The sequence below is a fragment of the Macaca fascicularis genome, chromosome 3 (genome assembly GCF_037993035.2).
Source record: "Macaca fascicularis isolate 582-1 chromosome 3, T2T-MFA8v1.1".
Classification (NCBI taxonomy): Eukaryota; Metazoa; Chordata; class Mammalia; order Primates; family Cercopithecidae; genus Macaca; species Macaca fascicularis.
In genome coordinates this window covers 159016158-159041191 of record NC_088377.1, presented here as the reverse complement: position 1 = coordinate 159041191, position 25034 = coordinate 159016158, and the positions used below count along the sequence as shown (strand labels likewise).

Sequence of the window (25034 nt, the reverse complement as noted above, 5' to 3'; positions counted from 1 at the left end):
AATATCAATAGTGATTCTAATTGTTGATTTTTCAGAAGCTAAGAATTATATGAATCTATACTATTATATACTGTAAAATCACAAATATATGTAATATATAAATATATACATACTTATACATAGTTATATATGTGTGTATATATGCACACATACATGTATACATATATATGTATGTGTATATATACATATTTAAGTGTGTGCATATATATGTATACATCCTTCGAAACTATCTTAATTTAACTTTAAATCACAGTATACTTTACAATAGAACAGTCTTACCTCAGCCAGAAAAATTACCAAGCACCAAATTAGCACAAAAATTAAGCTCTTGTGGACAGTAATATATCGAAGGTATGTGTTCCATGTAGTCACTGCTGGTATGCTCTCCATATCATCAAAAAAGCACTCCTGAATAAGAGAATTATGGCTATTACAATAAGACAATACAGTTTCATGCCACCATGGTGGTTTTATTTTTAATATATGAAAATAAAGGAATAGTATTACTTGAATCTAAGTGTATTTTAACAAATATAAATCAGTATAAATGCCATGTATGATGTCATTTTATAGTCAGAATAATGTCTACTGGAGCAACACAGCTTTATTAAAACTGAGAAACACCGTAATTTTTCAAAATTCTAAAAATGTATCACTGATTATGTAACTGTATTATTATTGGACAGTTTTACCATTAAAGGCTTAACAGTGGCATACCTTTTATCAAATGAATGATACCACCTAAATGAAGTTTCCCAGAACTCTCTTTGATTTAACCTGTTTCTTCAGGGGTCCATGGACAAGTACAGGTCAGTATACTGCACTGTATATACTATAAAGGTCTTCCAGTAGACTGAAAGCCCATTTGTGTTTGAACATTCCTTAGTAACTTAGGACTATCTCTCTTTGCAACTATGATTTAAATTACATAATTCTCATCCTAGGCATATTCCTATTCCTCTAGAAATCTTTGTCTTTTGGCATATCGATACATTTCAAAATTTTGAAAAAGAGAGATTCCAGATAGTCCAAAGGAAAAAGATAGTTTTGTTTCTCACAAGATCAACAAAACTCATAGGAAAGCACTATGAATCACAAAGAAGAGGTCCTATGGTATTGGGATATAGTGCACTGGTTAGGAGTATGCATTTTTTGAGTCAGACAGATCTGAATTTGAACCCAAACTCCACCATTAACAGCCTAGGAGCCGCCTGAATTCAAGCGTGTTGCTGAACTTCTCTGAACTTTAATTTCCTTATCTGCAAATGTGAAAAATTTTAAGTACCTTCCAGGGTAGTTGTGGGGACTAAATGTATGCCACCTAGAACTAGATGCAATCCATAAATGGAAACTATTATTAGTCAAGGCTATCATTCTTTACAACTAAATTTTTAGGCTCAGGATTGAGAAATTCATTTAGATTGATATTAAATTATATAAATGGGTTGGGCACAGTGGCTCAGGCTGGGCGCGGTGGCTCATGCCTGTAATCCCAGCACTTTGGGAGGCCAAGGGGGGCAGATCACAAGGTCAGGAGTTCGAGACCAGCCTGGCCAACATGATGAAACCCCTTCTCTACTAAAAATACAAAAATTAGCTGGGTGTGGTGGTGCATGCCTGTAATCCCAGCTACTCAGGAGGCTGAGGCAGGAGAATTGCTTGAACCCAGTAAGCAGAGGTTGCAGTGAGCCGAGGTCACGCCATTGTACTCCAGCCTGGGTAACAGAGTGAGACTCCATCTCAAACAAACAAACAAACAAAACACTATATAAATGAATTATCGTTTAGGAAACCTTCGTAAAGTATGGAAATTCTAAAATTACGCACTTTAGGGATCTATTTTATTCCCTCATTTTACAAAGAAGGAAACTTCAGCCTAGAGATGTTAATGGCTTGTGTCTTGTCAAAGGTCACATTATTCTCAAATGATCTATACTATTAAATATATCAATTAATTACAACCCTGCCCATGGCTCATTTCATCCAAGGCATTAAGTTTTCTACTAAAATAACAAAAACTCTCCTTTTTACATTATTTCTTGTTTTAAAAATAAAATACTTTTATTCTTAAGACCTAATATAACAAACTTTCTGTCTGAAGATTGGCACTAGTACATGTTGAGCTTCATATACCTTCTCTAAAAGAAATCTCTTTAGCAACCCAATGTATAAAGCAAACTCACAAGATAAAAAAAGCCCACAATAGCTAAATTCAGGCAAGACTGATACACAAACTAGAATGTGAGTCCCATCAAGAGTCTAAATGTTTATACACCTTATATAAGCTACTTCCATACAGATTATTTTGCGAGCTATAAATAATGAAAGCTACTATTTATTTATACAGTTACTTATACTGCACCTCTTCCCATAGAGGGTTCAGATGGTAATAAAGTAGATGCTTTCTAACTTATAGTCACAATTATCACTGGTTTAGTAAAGGACCGAAAACTAAATCCTTTCCCATTTTATGGGAAGAGATATGTCCATCGCAAAAAGAAATCATTTGTTATTTTACATTTTAAAGTTGCTTACATAATTAATGAACTTCATACTGTCTGAGTTTTAAGATAAACCTTATCCTAATCCCATGATTTGAGTAAATTTTGTTACATGCTACATATTGCATTCTACTCAATTGCACCCTGTATGGTGAAATACCCACAAGCAATTTATACCTACCTTTAAGTCTTCTTCATTAATTTCTTCACTTATTTCCAAGCCAGTTTCTTGAGATAACCTTCTTGAATATATATCCAGTTCAGTCAAGTTTGCCTGAGGGGCCAGTGACACTTTTCGTGTGGATGCTGCTGTCTTTCTGTGAATGCTCTGACCTTGGTTAACTGAGTGTGTCATCAGGTTCAGAACAGACTGCCTCCTCCGTGCCTGAAGCGTGGGGCCAGTGCTGATCACGCTGATGCGAGGGAGTATCACCTCTCCCTGCTCAGAATCTGGAACTAAGGACAGCCTTCTCTCTAAAGGCTCATCAGAATCCTCTTCGATGCCATTCATTTGTAAGGGAGTCTTTTGGACAATGGAAAATTTTCGTATAGAGTTGATTGGATTGAGAATAGAATTCTTCCTTTTTTCCCCAAACTCTCCAGTCTGTTTAAAAGATTGTTTTTTTGTTTCGGTCCAGGAGACAGGAGCATCTCCTTCTAATGAGAAACGGCGTAAGGTCTCAGTTAGGATTGAATTTCTTCTTTCTGCACTAAATTGGTCGAAAGAATCATATCCCATGAGTTTTGAGCTAAAGTCTGGCCGTAGATTTTGGAGTTCTGAAAATGTTCCATAAAAATAGCTGCTACCTTCATGTAAAATTAATATTTTGTCAGCTTTCTTTAAATGTTCCATTTTAGAAGTGACCAGAATCCTAGTTTTGTTAGCCATCAGTTTACAGACACAGCTTTAAGATATAAAAATATATAAATATCAATTTTATAAATACTTTATTGCAATAATGTCTTGTATTTTAGCATTTTATTAATGTTTTATTGCATATAATCTCTATCATACAATTTTATTATATTTTAAATGATTCTATAAGTACTCTGTAGTAATTGAATTGGTACCTTGTGAATTCTGATAGCATGAAATAACATGCTATATTGAAAAGTTGCATGTTAACAGACTGGGAATGAAATTAAATTTCCTATATTAAGTAGATATTTGACTTTGAGCAAATCATTTATCCTCTGGGTCTCAGTTTATTTATCTAGAAAATGAGGAAATTATTAGATGACCTTTAAGGTCCCTAGAGATTTGTACTTCATTTCTTTTAAATGTCAGAGCTCTGCTGTTCTTTAAATTTTCTATTAATTTCTTGTTTACATTTTAGGCTGACCACCAATTTATTTCTCAAGTGCTTACATTAAGACTAATCTGTTTTGCTAAAAATAAAACAGCAACAATAACAACTGAGAATTGGATAATTAATTTGACTCTCCTCTAATAAAACTTTAATCTGTTCTAGAAGTAAATCCTGACTAGAATCATCTAAGAAATACCAGTTTTTTTAGGTATTATGTAATATATCATATAGAAAGATACATTGTTCTACTTTGTACTGTAACACACTAACACAATAAAAATGTAGTAAAGTTTATATTGATAGAAGTTACTTTTCACAGTCTCAGGGTTGTAAAGATAGTATCTTGGATATTAAATTTAACTAAATTCTAAGAAAGGTACTTCTAGGAATAATCCAGCCATTTTATACACATATACATCTTTATTGCTTAAAATCTTTATTTCTAGAAGAGTATATAACTGTTCTCCCAATAAACTATTTGATAGTCCATGAAACCATTTTGAAACTTTGAAAGCAAACCATATACTGATTGTCTGTCTGTCTAGGGAATTTCATGTATATTGGACCCTAACAGGAGTTCCAAGGAAATATAATTCCTGAGCTCTGTGTGACTGAGGAGGAGATCTCCAAGGAAGTATTGAGGTAGATGAGTGGTCTAAGCATTCACCTATATTAAACCAGTAAAACACTTAGCATATGTATTTTCTTAAGAAGTTTACTATCTAAGGAGAAGACAGAGTAAAATACACAAAAAAGTAAATAAGAATGTTAAGTATAATAATCAATTAAAGTAATATATATCACAAGGCAATGATACTGCAAAAACTACATAGATAGCAATTGCTATAACAGTATAGCAATGGGAGAAACTGGTTTAGCATGAGGTGGTCAGAAAAGGTTTTAATGAAAGCAATCTTGACTCTTGGCCAGGTAGGGCAGATCAGATGTGAGTTAATACCATGCTACATTCTGCCATACCAACAATGGTGAACATATTTCTCAAGAGGTAAAATGCAATCTATGATGGGATAGACTTTCTTTCTTGTGTTTTAGCATAAGCATTATAAGCAAGTTATTCAAAGAACATACCTTTCAAATATTTCTTTTTCTGTTAAAACATCTAGGTATCCAAAAGGAGAGTCTAATAAATACAAATCAGCATCTTTGTATACTGCTCTAAAAAGAAAAAGGAAATTAAATTACTATTTCCTGTGTCTTTTAGTGTAGATGATTTGCCTTAAACAGTTCACTACATGCATTACAATATGGTCATTACATCCATTCACTGAAATAACGCTATTCTCAAAAGTGGTGCAGAAGTAGCTCTTTTATACATGTTTTTACTGGGGTAGATGATTTTAAATGAGGAATAAAGGAATAAGTTGCAGATTTTTATCACTTTTCACAACATTCCAAGAACTGCTGAAGTGGTTTTGCTAACTGTAAGTGGCATAAACTAGCAAAAGTCACAAACTGAATTGTACCATAGCATACACTATAAAATATTACCTTAAAAAAAAAAAAAACAACTTTTAACAATAGTATCTATTTAGAGACAAGTACCATGCTATGTGCTCAAAATACAATGGCAAAAATTATACAGTTCCTGCCCTCGAAGATGTTGGGTTTTGGTGAAGACACCAAGAAGAAAATAAACTATTTCAAACTGTAAAATGTCAGAGATAGCTAATGAATTATAGTACTTATGTGAAATTATTTTAAAAATGTTTTTCTAAGTGTTAACCACTATCAACAAATTGATAGCAGTGCTGCCACAACTGTAGAATTGATATTGCATTTTGTTCCTTGTAGTTTTAGTCTCTATGTCATATTTATAAAAGATCCAAATAAGGAAAGTATGAATAATTCACAACAAAATGTATATCCATATTATTTTACTATTTAGCTAAAATATGAAACTATAAGCAAGTAAAATCTACATTGAGTTGACCTTAGAACGGTAATAAAGATGAAGACACAGTTCTCATATTAATAGAAATGAGACAATTTCTTTTATAACATTTACATTTTTCAAGTGTGATTTTAGTAACCTTACTTATATCTCAAGCACATAGGATTCTGTGTTTATACATGTAATTTTTGGTACTTCTGTGAAAAAGAAAATTGTATTCAGCACACAATTAAGAAATTTTTAAAACCAAGTTTTAAAATTTTTAAAAAACCAATGAGAAAACTTTAAAAGTCTAAAACAACCTTTATAGTGTAACTTATTTTTGAAGACAGTATGCAAGAGCTACATAATGGATCCCGTCAAAATGTACACAGTTCCATCCCCCACACTCAGTTCTTAATTCTCTCCCTCACATGTATGACAAGTTTCTTATGAGATTAGAAACAATAAATTCTTCATCCCAAACTGGACAACACATTACACATTCTGATCAGAATAAGAATAGACAATTATTTGTAGTTCCTCAAAGTGTGTGCACCTTACAGCAAAACCAAATCTTAAACTGATAACACAAACTCAATTCTATGTTGGATGTCTAGAAGCCATATACTCTATCTTATCTAAATTTGTGGAATACTTAGAATAAATCTTACTTTGGCTCTCAGATAAAAATAATCAACTTCCATATTTTTTAGAAGCCATTATCTTGTCTGTGAATTATCCATATCTATTGATTTATTACCTTACAATGTGTTTCCAAGATCAAAGCATGGTTTAATGTAAAGAATCAAAAGGACCTGGTTCAAATTGTGACTCTACAATTTTCCTGTGTGGCTTTTGGCAAGTTAACATCTAACAGCCTCAATTATCTTATGATCTCTTCTGTAAAGCAGGGAGAACAATTCTTACTTTGCAGAGCTGTAAGGAGATTACATACACACAAAAATACACACACGACTAGAATACTCCCAGGCAATTGCAGGTGCTCAGTGAGCGTTAGTTTCCAGTCTCAGCTTCTGGAAAGCAACAGAAAGTAAGGGAAAGGAGCCAACACATCAATGAGTCAATGTGATTTCTTGTTAACGACTTTGGCAACAAAGTGAGAAGAATTTTGTTCAGATAAAGCTTGAGAAACATTTGACATCACAGTCACCAATAATTGTTTAAACTGAAAGTTACAGTTTAACCACAAAGCTCTCTCCTTGACATACATTATCTATATTTACATCTCTTTAACAGCTTTAAAAGGCTTGGACCAAGAGTGTTTCTACCTAGGGACCTCCTCCCCCAACAATGTTAATGTGTTTGTCCTGTTTATTTTAAATATTATAGATTTTAAGCTAAGTGACATCATTTGCCTTCCTATTTTGCTATGAAAATCATGATGAAAAGCTTTGAAAGTAGATGTTTATCTATACCAAGAAGCCTAAAGCTGGTGTGTACATTGGAGTGGCGGGGTCCATGATGGAACTCACAGATATTTACATCTTCTCTTGCCAGTATTGTGCAGAATCCTAGAGTCTTCCATTTGTAGTAAACTATACCATGAGGCAAACAAATATACAGACACCAAAATATGGGCATGGATTTTGAATAAGCCATAATCTCTACCAAATCTGGATACTATACCATTATTTATAGTTCTTAAATGTGATTCTTAACCCACTAGCTATAAAACCCCAGGATTTTTTCAATTCCAGAAACAGAATATAAAGCAATAGAGAAATGTCTGTAATTTTTTTTACATGAATGACATTTACGGCAAATGCTTGTTAGACCAATAATTATTCACCTTGCTAAAGAAATTCTTGCTCGTTGACCTCCACTCAGTGTGATTCCACCTTCTCCAAGAACTATATTGTCTTTCTCTGCAAACTTGGAGATGTCCTATTATCGAAAATAGAAAATTAGAGAGTGACTTTTAGTACGCTCAATCTGAATTTGAAAGGCACATCTTATATCACACTATTGCTTTAACCACAGTTGAAATTTTGAACATTGCATCTCCATTATTTCAAAAGCAATTTATCTAGTTGGTCAAAAACAACATTGCTGAAATTTTAGATGTAAATTTTTATTTAATTTTTAAAATGTCATTAAAGATCATTAAATAATAATTATAAAATACCAAAACATAAAATATGTATATATTTATAGGCATATAAATGTGTGTAGATCATCCATAGGTCCATTTTACAAATTCAAATGCTATCAACATACTAAAATGCACTTTTCTCCAATTTAAGTTCACTCGTTTCAAAAGAAATCTCCCAAAATGAATCAACCTCCTAATAAGAGAAACTAAAAGAACACTATTTACACCTCTGCAGGATCTAAGTATCTTCACTGGGCTTCCATGGTTCCAAGGCAATTCCTTTCCATACTTCTCTCACCTATCCTCCCAACTAAAACAGCTTTCTTCCTCATCTATCCTCAGCACCTCATTCCCACGACCTCTCTCCACTCATTCTGCCTCTCCTGTCATCCTTCCTCCCAGGTAATGAACATTTCTGTGGCAACAGCCATTCTAGGCATCGTAAAAGAAGACTGGAATTTATGAGAAATAGTCCTTGACTCCTAGGCATTATATGTCTAATTTAGAAGGTAAGTCATAATCCTGCAGAAGGCTAAATACCATCCCAAAGATTAGCTAACCATTTTAAGATAGTTTATAAAAGAGTTCACAATTATTGGCAAATTAATTTTGCACATAACTGAAGTATACAATAGATAGAATACCCTAGAGGTTTTCAAATAGATGGGATTTGGTCTGAGTCTTGAAGAATGAGAAGAGTTAGATAGGTAGTAAACTCTCATTAGCCTTAAAAAAGAAAAGAAAAGAAAAAAAGCTCTCTCCCTTTTCTCCTCCCATCCTTGCACATTTGTTTCCACCTCCTTCTTCCTCCCCTCTATTAAAAATTCTCTTCCATATGCTTCTTCCTTCTTCTTTCACAATCCAGAAATAATCCAATATTATCTATATCTAAAGTGTCAAAATGGTTACTTCTGTTATTCATTTGTTTCATTTATCTATCATATGGACATAAATAGGACTTCACATGCAAAACTCCAAATGCACAAAGTAAATAGATTAATAAGTAGTCATTTGTATTGAGAACCATTTGGCAGCTCCTGTTGGCTGGAATCATGCTAGCCACTGCCCTCAAGGAACTGTTGCTATCAACATTTCTGATCTAGAGTGACAAAAGGCCTGTGAAAAAAATGCTGACATGTTGGAGGAGATGTAGCAGGACTCAATGGACTCTGCTACTCAGGCGCTGGAGAAATAAAATAGAGAGAGGTCATTAATACCCATAAGCACTGCTTATGGGGAGGACCTTCTGTGGTTATGAGACCTGTAAAACATAGCTCTTTCTTTCTACCTGGCCTAAATGAGCATGCTTTTGTTCAACTCATGAACTGGACCACGTGCCTAGGATTCCATCCAAATAACAAGACTGCAGTAGATTTCACTCATAATTTAGAAGGTAGACTTCACACCTAATTTAGAAGGTAATGAGGTAATTTAGAGGTGTTCATGGAAGTGCTCCTTTAGCGAGGCAGAAGATTTCAGTTTTATAGCAATTACAGGACAGCTCATGTGTGTATTTCTTCTCTCCTGCCTCACATTTTTCCCTTTTCAAATCGCATTCTCTTTTTAAAAACTAAATCTGGTTGGGCATAGTGGCTCACTTATAATCTCAGCACTTTAGGATGCTGGGTGGGAGAAATGCTTGAGATTGGAAGTTTAAGACTAGCCTGGGCAACATAGCAAGACCCATCTCTACACAATTTTTTTCTTTTAAATTAGCTGGGCGTGGTGGCATGCACCTGTAGCCCCAGCTACTCAGGAGGCTGAGGTAGGAGTATTGCTTGAACCCAGGAATTTGAGGCTACAGCGAGCTACAATCACACCACTGCATTGCAGCCTGGGTGACAGAGCAAGACTCTATATCTTTAAAAAAAAAAAAAAGCAAACAAAAAAGCACTTAAATCTCTTGGGGAAAAAAAAGAGAATGAAGAGAATGGTTTGCTTTTGCCTTGTATGAATAGATTCACTGTAGGCTTTTGATAAAGAGGCGAATTTTCTAATACATTATTAAAAAGCAGGAGGTTGCTAAAATTATTACAGTTTTCCATTGTTTTTTCAGATTTGAACTCAACATTGTATTAATTAAACTGGTTAAAATTTCAAAATATTTTTAAGTACTAAAAATAAGTAATTATCTTGACAGTATGATTATAACACAGTTGACTATAGAAAACAGATTATGGGGCCGGGCGCGGTGGCTCAAGCCTGTAATCCCAGCACTTTGGGAGGCCGAGACGTGCGGATCACAAGGTCAGGAGATGGAGATCATCCTGGCTAATACGGTGAAACCCCGTCTCTACTAAAAATACAAAAAAAAACTAGCCGGGCGAGGTGGTGGGCGCCTGTGGTCCCAGCTACTCGGGAGGCTGAGGCAGGAGAATGGCGGGAACCCGGGAGGCGGAGCTTGCAGTGAGCTGAGGTCCGGCCACTGCACTCCAGCCCAGCGACAGAGCAAGACTCCGTCTCAAAAAAAAAAAAAAAAAAAAAAAAAAAAAGAAAACAGATTATGGATTTAGAGGGTATAGAATCCTAGCCTAGCACAGGCAACTAATGAAGATTTATGGAAAGAAGGAAGAGAGACAGGGAAGGCAAGTTAATCAAATATTAAGTTAAAGAACTACATAGAAGAAAATAAATAAATGTGTGCAGAGGAGAAAAAGAAAGAAAATTGGAAAAGCAAAAACTGTCAGGAGAAGCAGATATCTACATATTAAAAAGTCAAGAAGATAATAGTGGGAAAAAAGGACAAGAAAAGTGAAGGTGTCAATAAGAAACAGAAGATAAGGAACTACAGTCCATACTTTAGAAAATGTCCCTGCTGACAACAACCAAGCTGAGAATCAAATCAAGAACTCAATCCCTTTTACAACAGCTGTAAGAAATGAAATAAAATAAAATAAAATACTTGAAAATATATTTAACCAAGGAGGTTAAAGATCTCTACAAGCAAAACTACAAAATGCTGCTCAAAGAAATTACAGATGACACAAAGAAGTGGAAACACATCCCATGCTCATGGATGGGTAGAATCAATATTGTGAAAATGACCATACTGCCAAAAGCAATCTACAAATTCAATACAATTCTCATCAAAATACCATCATAATTCTTCACAGAAATAGAAAAAAATCCTAAAATTCATATGGAACTAAAAAAGAGCCCACATAGCTAAAGGGATACTAAGCAAAAAGAACAAATCTGGAGGCATCATATTACCCAACTTCAAATTATACTACAAGGCTATAGTTACTAAAACAGCAAGGTACTGGTACACAAATAGGCAAGTAGACCAATGGAACAGAATAGAGAACCCAGAAATAAAGCCAAATACTTAAAGCCAACTGATCTTTGACAAAGCATACAAAAACATGAAGTGGGGACAGGATACCCTATTTAATAAATAGTGCCGGGAAAACCGGCAAGTCACATGTAGAAGAATGAAACTGGATCCTCAACGCTCACCTTATACAAAAATTAACTCAAGATGAATCAAATACTTAAATCTAAGACCAGAAAACATAATTCTAGAAGATAACATTGGAAAAACTCTTATTGTCCTTGGTTTAGGCAAAAAGTTCATGACTAAGATCCCAAAAGCAAATGTAACAGAAACAAAAATATATAGATGGGACATAATTAAACTAAAAAGCTTTTGTGCAGCAAAATAAATAATCAGCAGAGTAAACAGACAACCTACAGAGTGGGAAAAAGTATCCATAAACTATGCATCCGATAAAGGACTAGCATCCAGGATCTACAAGGAACTCAAACAAATCAGCAAGAAAAAAAAAAAATAATAATTCCATCAAAAAGTGGGCAAAAGACAGAATAGACAATTCTCAAGATATGCAAACAAATTACAAACACAGGAAAAAATGCTCAACATCACTGATTATCAGGGAAATGCAAATTAAAACCACAATCTTACTCCTGCAAGAATGGCCATAATTTAAAAGTCAAAAAATAATAGATGTTGGCATGGATGTGCTGAAAATGGAACAGTTTTACACTGCTGGTGGGATTGTAAACTAGTACAACCACTGTGGAAAACAGTATGGAGATTCCTTAAAGAACTAAAAGAACTACCATTTGATCCAGCAATCCCACTGCTAGGTATCTACCCAAAGGAAAAGAAGTCATTATATGGAAAAAAATAATACACATACATTTATAGCAGGACAATTCATAACTGCAAAAATATGGGTCCAACCTAAATGCCTGTCAATCAACAAGTGGATAAAGAAAATCTGGCATATATACATCATGGAATACTATTCAGCCAAAGAACTGAATGAAATAATGGCCTTTGCAGCAACTGGATGGAGCTGGAGACAATTTATTCTGAATGAAGTAATTCAGGAATGGAAAACCAAATATCGCACGTTCTCACTTATAAGTGAGAGCTAAGCTATGAGGTTGCAAAAGCACAAGAATTATAAAATGTGCTTTGGGGACAATAGAGGAAGGGTGGGACAGGGGGAGGGATAAAAGACTACATATTGGGTACAGTGGACACTCCTCAGGTGACGGGTATATCAAAATCTCAGAAATTACCACTAAAGCACTTATCCATGTAACAAAAAAACCACCTGTAGTCCAAATACTATTGAATTAAATTTTTAAAAAAGAAAAAGAAAATATCCCTTCTAGATTTAAATGTCCAAAGACTACAATGTGATTTTATTACATTAATTTTTAAGAAAATAATTAAGAGGCTGTTTCAGTCAAATTTCTATCTTAGGTGTCTATAACATTTATATTTTAAACAAGTCAAGGAAATAGGAGGAGGGAGAATGAAAATAAAGTATTCCCTTCCTTTTTTCCTGTATGAATAAGGTGAAAAATATTAGAGAAAGAGATCAGAAGATCTCATGTGAACTCAGGCTTTGCACACTCAGATCGAATGGAACATCAAATTCCTCCAAAGACCAGAAACAACCCTCCTTTTTAGTCTTATCATTCTTCAAATCCTAACTTAAACCTTGTTGAGGAAAAGGAGAAAATGCTTTAAGAAAATGAGGGATTTAGGGAAGGAATTGCTAATAGTTTCTTGGCACCATGTTACTCTGTCCATTTCAATTATAACCACAAGCTACTCTGATTCCTTTTTATTTTAAGAATAGTGTAGTGTGCCGCAGTGCCTGGTCTTTTCAACACTTTCAGTTAGTAAGCCATGGCATGCATTCTAGGAAGGCCCAGGCCTGCCTGGGGAGATATGGCTGATGAGAGACAGTACTCTCCTTCGCCTTGTCCCAGATTAGAGGGAATGGGATTCCTCAGGGTGAAACCTTCCCTGATACTTGGGAGATCTTCCAGGTTGTGTGTGCCCTGGGAAAAATGCCATAAAGAAATGCATCCAAGTGTCCTTCCTCCTGAGTCACTGCTGAGTTGAAATCTGAATTATGTTTGTAAAATCCATTTTGAGAGCTATCAGATGTCATGTAAACTGTGTTTGTAGTGGTTGCTCAATAAGTAACAAAGCTGGAATATTGAATTGGATAATGTGAGACCCAGAATTTGAACTCTGGTCTGTCTGGCTTATTGTGAAATCTCAGTTACTTAACAGGTCTCTGACTCAATTCCTCTAAAAAAACCTGGGTCAAATAATAGTTTATGTTTCATAAAGAGTGCTAACTATGAAAATTAAGAAAGTGGCATTTATAAAGCAATTCTATAAATATAAAGCAATGAGATAAAATGTAACAATCCAAGTGAAATTTGTTTTTTTTAAATTCTAAAATAAAACTTGGCCGGACATGGTGGCTCAAGCCTGTGATACTGGCACTTTGGGAGGTCAAGGCAGGTGAATCGCTTGAGCCCAGAAGTGCAAGACCAGTCTGGGCAACATAATGAAACCCTGTCTCCACAAAAAATGCAAAATTTAGCCAGGAATGGTGGCACACACCTGTAGCCCTAGCTACTCTGGAGATTGAGAGGTGGGAGGATCACTTGAACCCAGGAGGTCAAGGCTTCAATGAACCGTGATCACTCCACTGCACTCCAGCCTGGGTGACAGAGTAAGATCTTGTCTCAAAAAATAAATAAAGTAAAATGAAATAAAACTTTACACAAAATACAAAACATGAGTGGTAACATTAGTCAAAGAGCAAAATGACCTGTATTCTAGCCCTGTCTCCATTACAGGACTAACAGCTTTGAGGAAGTCTTTTCTGGCCCTAACTTGTCCATCTATAAAATGGGGATAATAATATCTTCCTTTAACAGTTGTAAAAACATTGTATATTAAGTTACTCAAACATTGGTAACTCTCATAATTTTGTAATGAGATATTTATCAGTGACCTATATATGACATTCATTTCCATTTATCCTTGAATAGAATGCTTACCTGACGTGATAATACGCCCTATTCTGCCTTTACAAAAAAAAAAAAAAAAAAGCAGATTTTAAGGCCTGATCACATAGCATATCATCATAAGGAATGTACAAGAGATGATGTCCAGAAAAAGCACTGGACTTAGAATCAGAAGTTCAAGTCCCAGGTTTGCATGACCTTGCCAGATGTACTGTTGTTGAAGTTGGTGTGTATGTAGCCATGTGATTTTAAACTAAAGGCTAGGATTCTTAAGGGTGAGGTCAAGGTAGACATGATGTTCCCAGACAAGATCTTGACTTCTTTCACCTTCCAAGCATGACCACACTAGAAATGACCAGTTAATTTTATTTTACAATGCTAAATTGTGCTATGATATTTTTATTCATCTTATATTCTTATAAACGAATTGAGGGAGGACATATAAGTTCTTTACCTTGTCTTTTCTGAGAAAATGTGACTTGCTTTTAGGATGACTAATTGTTTATTTGAAATTTCCACTAGAATATGTTTCAGCAGTAAAAACAAACAAGAATATCTTTAAATCCCTACACTTGTTGCTAATTGAATAACATACTACTGAATGAAAAATACCTAGATACATAAATATTTTAATAATCAACACCACAGTAACTTTCTTGATAAGTCAATATCAGGATACTGTAAGAAAGCAGATTGATGCAACCTGCCTTCAAGCAATTCTGTGCTTGAGTTCACTTGCTCACAGTTATTTGCAGTCTGGACTAGACTAGACTGAAAGTGTAAGCTTTTGTAGTTCATAAATACACTTATTAGGTACTATGTGACTTTCCCTGGCATTTACTATCCACACTCCTCCTCATAAAAGAACCTACCAATAATATCATTGCACATAAATCTCTATGATTTTGTGATCTTATTTTTCTAAGACATATTCTCATGAATGGGATGGCTAGGTCAAAAGTACGTGTTTTCTTTATTTTTAAAAGACGTTGCCAGGTTCCTTTACAAAACAACCAAAAGAATTATATTTACATTAGCAAGTTTTGAAAGTACCTGTTTCCCCATAATCACCACCACCAATAGATATTAATATATAGATATTTATATAATCACACCTCAATTTTTGCTAATTTGCCATTTTAGTTTGTATTTTCCTTAATACCTATGAAATTGTAAATACTGAACATCTGAATTGCTCTCCTGTGAAATGCCTATTTTTATTGAATTCTGTGTTACATATTCATTTTTATTTGTATGTAATAGATGTTAACAACCTTTTTTGCTGCATATGTTAAAAAACATTTTTTCTTTTCTCTTTTATACTATCCATAGACCATCTATCATGTGCACAGTTAACATTTCATGAAATCACTGTATCTGCTGGAAATTGGAATTCCTGTATTTGTTTGCTATCTTTTTTTCTTCTAGTATTCCAAGTGATTAATTCCTATATTTGTTGAAAAGTACTACCCACCCTTCAGGTAACTGATATACATTGAGGATCCTATATTTCTTTTCAAATATCATTGCTCTTTTTTAATTAAAAAATTTAATCAAGGTAAAATTTATGGTTATATTTGGTATGAGACACAAATCTAACCTCATTTTCTTTTACTTGGATAGCAAGCATGATTTATTAAATTAATATTTTTTCTACTGAATTCATTTAGCATCTATCATATATCATATTCTCATATTTCCTAAGATCCATTTTTTTATTCCTATATTAACATTTTGCCAGGTTTTTTGGCACTTTGGGCTTTTTTAAATGGCTCTAATATCTGACAAAGCATAAATCTTATTCATAAATTCCTTGACTCTCTTTGGTCATTTAGTCTTCTCATATAATAACAAATATTAACAATACTAATAACATAAATAATAAGAAGAATAGCTAATGGATATTTAGTGCTTACTGTATGTCAGGCACTGTTTTAAGCATATCTATAAGAAAAGATGGATGTCATCCCAAAGATAACACAGCTAATAAATGATAGAGCCAGGATTCCAATTAAGGCAATTTGTATACAAAGCATGCACTCTTAAATATTTTTTATTTTTTATTTTTTCTTCCTATATGAAATTTAAGTTCCAATTAACAAAATTTCAAAACCAACATTATTGGGTCGTATTTATAATTTTGTTAAATGTGCCTATATTTGGATAGGGTTCACATTTTTAAGATGCAAAATTTTATGAAAAATCATGATCTTTCTATTAATCCAGGTCTTGTTTTACGTACTTCGATAAGGGTTTATTCAATTCAATTTTCTCCATATATATCTTATAAATTTCTTAGATTTTTGTCTAAATATTTTATGGTTTGCTACTATTATGAATCAAATAGTTATTAGTTTTCCATTTTAATTCCTAAAGGGTTATTGCAAGTAGAAAAAAAAAGCTAAATTTTCTATATTTATCTCTTATCCAGCCATCTTATTATATAGCTAACATGCTTAGTCAGACATTTAAATAGCAACCTTGCTGAAGCATGACTTTGAAAGAAGCAGCAAAGCAACTGTTAGAAGAAAAAAAAAGGTTTGACTGAGAAAAAGAAGAGTTATATTAGAAGGGTTTAACATATATCTTAAACTTTTAACAGAAATTCAGATATCTTCATTAGTGGAACTTAAATATTTGGCTATTTGGTTGTGTTAAATTTAGCTTAAAAGAGAGATTTTCAGAATTACTTGAAAAAGATCTAAACTGACAGGAAACTGAAGATGTTTCAAGCATTAGACAAGATTTTACCCTTAGAAATGCTCTCCTCAATAATATTTAATCAATGTGATTTTCATTTACAAATATAGTACATCTAACCAGAATTTACCACAGCTGCTATCCAAAATACCAATTACAACTGACCCTTGGACAACACCCTTGGACAACATGAGGGTTGGGGTGCTGACTCCCCATGCAGTCAAACATCCACATATAACTTGTAACTACCAAAAACTAAACTAGCAATAGTCTACTGTTGACCAGAAGCCTTACTGATAACATAAGCAGTCAGTTAACACATATTTGGTATGTTATATGCATTATATACTATATCATTACAATAAGGCAAGCTAGAGAAAAGAAAATGTTATTAAGAAAACCATGGGGAAAAAGAAATGTATGTACTATTCATTAAGTGGAGGTGAATCATCATAAAGGTCTTCATCCTCATAGTTTTCATGTTGAGTCAGCTGAGGAGGAAGAGCAAGGGGAGGAGTTGGCCTTGCTACCTTAGGGGTGGCAGAAATGGAAAAAAAAAATCTATGTGTAAGTGCACCTGCATAGTTCAAACCCATGTTGTTCAAAGGTCAACTGCACAATAACTTGGCTATATACACATATACATTTGAATATAGATACATATATGGAAATGTATATACACATATATGAAAGTCTATATATGTATATGTGCATGCATGTATACTATATAGCCATATATATGTACATAGGAATGTATTCATAGAGCTTGATTTCCATCATTCACTATTATGGTGCTAAGATAGACTGAATATCCTGCATAAGTAAAAGGGGATGATTATTTTCCTTCTGAACTGGGTTACCACTTCTTATCAAAAAAGTACAACATATGTGGAAGATATGAAATTCATAAGAATTTATTTGCCCCACTTTCCAAAGATTTATCATCTTCAATCCTGTTACATAATAACAAGAGTTATGTATTATGTTATGCAACATGTTCAACTACATGGGGAATCAGCACCCCTAACCCCCACATTGTCCCAGGGTCAACTGTAATTGGTATTTTGGATAGCGACTGTGGTAAATTCTGGTTAGATTTGCTCTATGCTTTGGGAGCCAGAGCAGGCTTAATTATTGCAGGCAATATGTTCCAAGCAGTGAGTGAAGTATTGTAGGTACCAGAGACAATTAAGGTATAGCCTCTGATTTCAAGAATTTACAATCTAGTGAGGGTATAGAGGACAACTTAATGAAAGAGCAGGTTTCTGAGCTGCACTTTTGTTTCATGCATAGGAGATCTATTGTATCTTCCTCTGCCCAGTCTTACTGATCCTAGCCCTCCCTTGTCTTTATGGTTAGCTTGAGACACTATGATGCCCCACCAGAGGAAACTCTCTAATCCTAAGTAATAAAAAATATACAGAATAAAGTTATTGTTATTTTAAATGTAGATACTGATGTGAAATTAAACAAGTAGATGATAGAATAAATACAGTTGTGCCTTGGCATCTGTGGGGAATTGGTTCCAGGACTCTCTGTAGATATCAAAATCCATGAATGCTCAAGACCCTTATATAAATGGGCTAGTATTTGCATATAACATATGCACATCTTCCTGTATACTTTAAATCATCTCTAGATTACTTACAATACCTAATACAACGTAAATGCTATATAAATAGTTGTTATACTATATTGTTTAGGGAATAATGACAAGCAAAATATATATACATGTTCAATTCTGATGCTTTTTCTAAATATTCTCTATCTGTAGTTGATTGAATCCATGTATTCAAAACTCACAGATACAAAGGGCCAACTCTTCCATAAAGAAACACATGCATAGATCAGAACCTAGAAAAAAGATGTCAAAATGACAATAGGGGAAGGAGAGACTACTCAAAAAATTATATTGGGACAAGTGGCTTTCCATATGGAAAACAATAAAATTAGATTCCTAACTTACACAATATACAAAAATTAATTCTAATGATTGCAACTTTCAAACTTTTGGCAATATAGAATAATATTTATTCTGTTATATTATTCTATATTGTTATAAAATAACAATAATATTTATTTATATTTTATAAGTATAATAAATTTTGTTTATTATAATATTTAGACATATATAACCACATTGTTATAAAATATAAATAATATTTATTCTATTATATTATTCTATATATTATCTATATAATAATTATTTTTATATATAATAATTTAAAAAATTATTATTTCTGTTAGAAAAGATGCTAAAGAAAAGACACAAAAATACAAACCATAAAGAAAAATATGGATAAAAGTGACTACATAAAAATTTTAAAACTCTCTACAACAAAAGATCCCACTCTAGAGGATGGTAATGCAATGTACAGAACTGTGTTAGTACAGGACTTGCAAGTTGCTAATGGCAAAATGGTATTAAATGTGCAAGGATTTATTAGGGGAAATAATGGTATAAAAGGAAATAAGGAGGGAGGCAGAGGAGGTTATGAAACATCAAAGTAAATTCAATCCCTTAGTAAAGGAAAGAAGGGTAGAAGGCTGGATAGAAGATGTTAGAACACTGAGCAGTCTAAGGAAGGTTTGGCAAAGTCATTTGTGAGCCAAAAATCAGCCACTAAAGAAGTCTCATATCTCCCAAATACACATCTGCTTTAGTATCCCAGCTTTACTCATTCATTCATGTGCAAGGAGAAATCTTGAGACAAACTCAGTGAAGGATTTTAATACACAGCATCTGGGGCTCTCATTCAATCATATTCCCTTTAGCAAGGCCTCTGTAAGGCACATCTCATGGCCACCACAATAACTTATCAAAAAGATAATTGGCAAAAGATATGAAATCAGAATGATTAACAAACATGAAAATATATAGCATCATATAAGTAATTGGAGAATTGCAAATTAGAACTAGAGATAGAACAATAGAGATTCTGATTTACAAATCAGAATGGCAAGAATTAATATGTCTGTTAATAACAAGAACTTTCAAAGATTTGAAGAAATGGGAACTTTCATAAGTGGCTGGTGGTACTGTAAATTGTATGGCTATTTCAAAGTGCAAATTGGCAGTATCTCGTGAAATTTAAAATGTGTGTATGTATCCTGTGACCACACAATTCACCTATAGATAATATGTCAGAAAAGTCTCTTGTGTACGTGCAAAAGAGAAAAATTCAAAGATTTTCATGGCAGTATTGAGTAAAACCCTGGAAGAATCTAAATGTTCATCAGTAACAGAAGGAATAAATAAAATGTGACACATTATGGGTACAAAACAACAATGAAAAAAGAACGAAATAGAATTCTATATACCAGCAGCATAGCTAGATCCCAAAAAGATAACAGTAGCCAAGAAGGCAAATTAAAGAAGGATGTGCACAAATTATACTATTTATGTAAATTTTAAAGCCACACACAAAAAAGCTACTAAATATTGTTCATAGATAACTATACATATATATGGGTGTAAATTTATGTAAATGGATTGGGAAAGTACATGTCAAATTCATAATAGCAATTGTCTAAAGCTGGAGGTTTTGTGAAAGAATGATGGTAAGAAGAACAGGCTAAAAAGTTCTACTTAGAATTTGTCTTGGCCCCTATCAATGGAGTTAAGGAAATAGGAGTGTTGTCATATGAAAGTTTTCTGTCTACAATAGACACCAGAAATACAGATTACCTTTAAAAGTGTGAAAATAAAAGATTCCCACATCTGAAAAGATTAGATGTTGTGAGGCAATGTATTTGGCCTCCTTTTCTGGACTGAAACATTTATATAAAGAGAAATGTGTACATTTGGATAACTTTAATAATAAGTGCCTCAGAGATAATATGAAACTGCTGAAACTGGAATAAAATAAAATAGTGGGGGTAGGATGAGGAGAATTGTAATTAAGTTCGTTATTTTAAAACAAAATACATTAATAATACCAATATCCTGCTATTAATCCCTGTACCTGTTCTGATTACCTAATTTATTGTTCATTTGTAACCACGTTATTAGTGTTTGACTTTGTCTAACTGATTTAACACAAAACACTTCATTTTGTACACACTGTTAAACATTTATCTTTGCTGATTACTAAGGGTGCTGAAATCTGGTAACATATTTATCTTAAGGGTGTTGGTTTTCCAGCCTTCACAGTAGATTTTCCCTTCTGTGAAAGTATGATCTAAAAAAATTAATTCCACTTGATGCTATCATAATTTTTTTAAAAAGCAGTATGAGAGCCTGTGCTACTTAGAGAAACCTTACACACAGGGACAAATTCCACTTCTCTTTGTTCACACTACAACCTACAACTTCCTTTGAGGTCCCTTGGAGTTATCCACAAAAAATGTTGTGGGAAATCATTCATTGGAATTAAGATTCTGGGAATGAATTGACCTGTTACATAAAAATTACTGAGATTTAAAAACAAAGCCTTAGTCTTAAACCAAATATAGAGTTTTAATATTGTGTTCAATTAATTTTCTTGTTGAAAGGGCCCTGAAAACCTTTTCTTTCAAACCATCCTCCACTGCCATTTCAATTTTTAATAATTTTCTCAGCATGGTTTAATCTACAGATAAAAAGTCAAATTATTTGGATCATTAGTTCTTAATATGTGGTCCTTGGACCAATTTCAGAATCACCTGGGGAGCTTATTTAAAAATGCTTCACCTACTCTTACTCATGAGAATTTGAACAGGGTAATCTATCTGCATTTTAACCTGTGATTACTATGTGTACTAATGTTTGAGCTACTCATCTAGATACTTGTTTTTTGGCTCATTTCCTTTACAACAAACTGGTCAGAAAGACAAATGTCAGCTTCAAAGGATTCTATGCATACAACACATTGGGTCTGTTTGAGATTGTAAAGCACTTGAGAATACTTAGATAAAGAGTACTAGAGAAGGTCAAAGTGATATTATAATAAGTGTACAATAAAGATTAACTTAATTATTAAGGAGTGTATAACAACATTTCCAGTATGATATATGCACTTTTCACATAAATGTTTATAATTTTATTTTTTTAAGTGCTAACATTATTCAACTGGACCAAACAAACCAGAAGTTGTTAAGGAGTAATTGCTAATATAAAGCTTATTAACTCTGATTTGCAAATACAACAGGGCAATGATACAGGGAGTTGCTATATTGACAGAAAGACAGAGAGAGAGACAACTTTAAAGAAAGGGCGAAGTGTTACATTTAATGGTCCTGTGTAATTTTGCAATATTTACTGAGTACATTTGAGCTTCCTGTGACTTTGTAGATAGGAAAATACCATAAACCTTTTTCTAGTGGCTGGCTTGTTACTCTTTATAACAACCTTGACAATATAGATGCTTGTGGTAAGGGAGGAGTGTAAGAAGCTTGGCTGGGTAAAGGAAACATGAACTTTAGAGGTAATGTCATTCAATAAAGCATGTCATTAACACTAAATCATTGGGTGGTTACTGTCATTGTTATTAACATTTAATAATTACTAAGCACTTGTGTTGTGCTTTATGCACAAGGAAAATGGACAAGGGGGGAATAAGTGTGGTAGGAGCAGAGGGAACAGGTAGAAAGAACAGAGGAAGGGAAGAATAGAGTGTGTGAGAGAATATAGAGAGTCAAGAGAGTATTAGAGAGAGACAATGAATTAAACATTTTTGTATACAGCTACTATACATGTGAATGTGTAGCTGAGAATGCTACATGGCCCTGTATGATATATATCAACAGAATTCAACTTTCACAGCAGAAAATAGATACTAAATAATTTAGAAATTAAAATTGGGATTCTGTTTTTTTAGGAAAGAACATTTGTTGACCTAAGTCAAACATGATAGCTGTATATAGAAATATTGGCTAAAGATTAATCACTACTAGAAAGCATGAGAACTAAGAATCTTCAATCAACTTGAAAAATAAAAAGGGGCCAGGCGTGGTGACTTACGCCTGTAATTCCAGCACTTTGGGAGGCTGAGTCAGGCAGATCACCTGAGGTCAGGAGTTCAAGACCAGCTTGGCCAACATGGCAAACTCCGTTTCTACTAAAAATACAAAAATTAGCCAGACCTGGTGGCAGGTGCCTGTAGTCCCAGCTATTCAGGAGGCTGAGGCAGGAGAATCACTTGAACTCGGGAGGCAGAGGTTGGAGCGAGCCAAGATCATGCCACTGCACTCCAGCCTGGGCAACAGAGCAAGACTCTGTCTCAAAAAATAAAATAAATAAATAAAAAATAATAATAAAAAAAGGTTTTTCCTTCACTGATAGGAACCGACCAAATGTATAGCAGAAAACTCAAATTCCAATGCAATTTTTACTAGACCCAACAAAAGGTACAAAAAGCACTAACATAATGGATGTTAATAGATTTTGTCATGAATATCACACTTAATATTCAGTGTTATATATATGTATGAACTTGTAAGCATATATAACTCTGTTTAATATCTTTGTCTCTTTAATGTTTATTTCTATATGTGTGTAGATCTGTATTTGCTTTTGAAACGAATAATTCAAGCATTTTTAAAAGAATGGCTATAGAGTGCAGTGACTTAAGGTGTTTGGGGTAAGGCAAATAATATTAGAAAAGATACCTGAAACAAACAAACTGTTTTATTTTTCTTATTCTAGCTCTACCTTAGACTCATATAGCTACGGATTTCTGGACTCCAGATTTAAGAATCCTCAAATGGCCCTTAAAAAGTCTGGTTTCTGAAAGCTTTTTAGATGACTTTGATTCAACTGGTCTAAGAATTGGCATTTAGCAGCTGCTAATTCCTTAACTACCTCCTCTAAGTCTGCCCACTTAGAAATGCCCAAAATGCTGCCTAAAATGCTAGAATAAATCCAATCCCTGAAAAAAAAACTCTTTTCTCAGTACTTCATTGCTATATTATTGTGCTATCTTGAAATTTGTCCCTGCTCTGGATTTCCTAATATGTTTTCCAGCTCCCTAGTAAATAAGTCTTCTGCTTTGTAATTCAGATCTTAGCAGCTGGCCTTCATACTTACCTACCCATTACTTCTGAAGTTCCTACCAGATCCTTATTCTGTCAAGAGCTGGCTTTGTAACACAAGCTTCTCATCTTCCCCTTTGCTGACTGTCCACCACCTGGACTTCCATAGTTTAAATTTGATATTATGAGGCATGAAGAGATTCTTTCCCAAGAGGAGAGGAAAAAGAAGAAGGTAATTTGGGAGAAGATCTGGAAAAAAAATTTCCTGACTTATTTAAATTTCAAGTGTGTTAGAATAGGTGGTTTTCCCAAATATACACTTATTTACGATAACGGTAGCTTGAAAGCATTATTTACACAAAAATAAATATCCTGCAAATATTTTCCAAAATTATGTCATAGAATTCTCAATATCATTAGTTCACTAATCTTTGTTATCATAATCTCTTTTACAAACAGAAAATTTACAGTCTTGATAGTTTAATAATACTGTGACCCCATAATTAAATTAACTAGTATGAAGTTCTAACTTAAAGTAATTGGTGTTCAAAGAACAAGTCATTAGTGTCTGAGACAGAATTTCTTTTCTAATATGAACACTAATAAGGCATAGCAAAAAGATAAGTAGTTAGATTTGGATTGTATTGCTGGTGCCACCAATTATGAGACTTGTGATCTTAAACAAGTCCCTTAAACATTGCCCCTTTTTACTTTAAAATGCGAATAACAATATTTCATAAACTTTTAACCAGAACATTTTCATTATCCCCTTCCAGTTTGCATATTGACAATAGATGAATATTCCTAAAATATTATTTGGGCTATAGCTCTTCCCCATAAAGAAAAGCAATTGCGGAAGACACAATTCCTTTCCTTCCAGGCATTTTCTGTGCTACAAAGGCTAGAACACTAAACACTACATTTCCCAAACTCTTCTATAGCTGGAGTGCTGTAAAATAACTGGATTTCACTGGTTACGTTACACATCAAAGTTAGACCTTCTGTCTTTCTGCCTCTTTTTTTGTTTTTGGGTGTTTTTTTTTTTAGAAGTAGGGAGATGGACACCTTCACCTTCATAAGGTAGCTCTATAGTAATAATGTGGTGAGTACTATACTGGAAACATAAACAAAGAGAAATGGCAGCATTAATGAAGCAGGAGAGGAGAGAATGAAGAGGTCCATGAACACTCTTTCCCAGGCACTCTATACATCACCCTAATTTTTTATTGTTAATGCTGAAACATCGTATTATT

The 25034-nt window shown here is 33.7% G+C and overlaps 1 protein-coding gene across 2 annotated transcripts in view; it reads right to left on the bottom strand.

Annotated features, from left to right (window-relative positions):
- The window catches only part of CFTR (CF transmembrane conductance regulator), a 181689-nt gene that overhangs the window by 70332 nt on the left and 86323 nt on the right, over positions 1-25034 (bottom strand). For both annotated transcript variants that reach the window (XM_005550598.5, XM_065542499.2), the window contains 4 exons: positions 7516-7610; positions 4901-4987; positions 2683-3406; positions 280-408 (listed from right to left, as the gene is read on the bottom strand). In XM_005550598.5, coding sequence (XP_005550655.2) covers positions 280-408; positions 2683-3406; positions 4901-4987; positions 7516-7610 — 1035 coding nt within the window. The remainder of the gene's footprint in view (positions 1-279; positions 409-2682; positions 3407-4900; positions 4988-7515; positions 7611-25034) is intronic.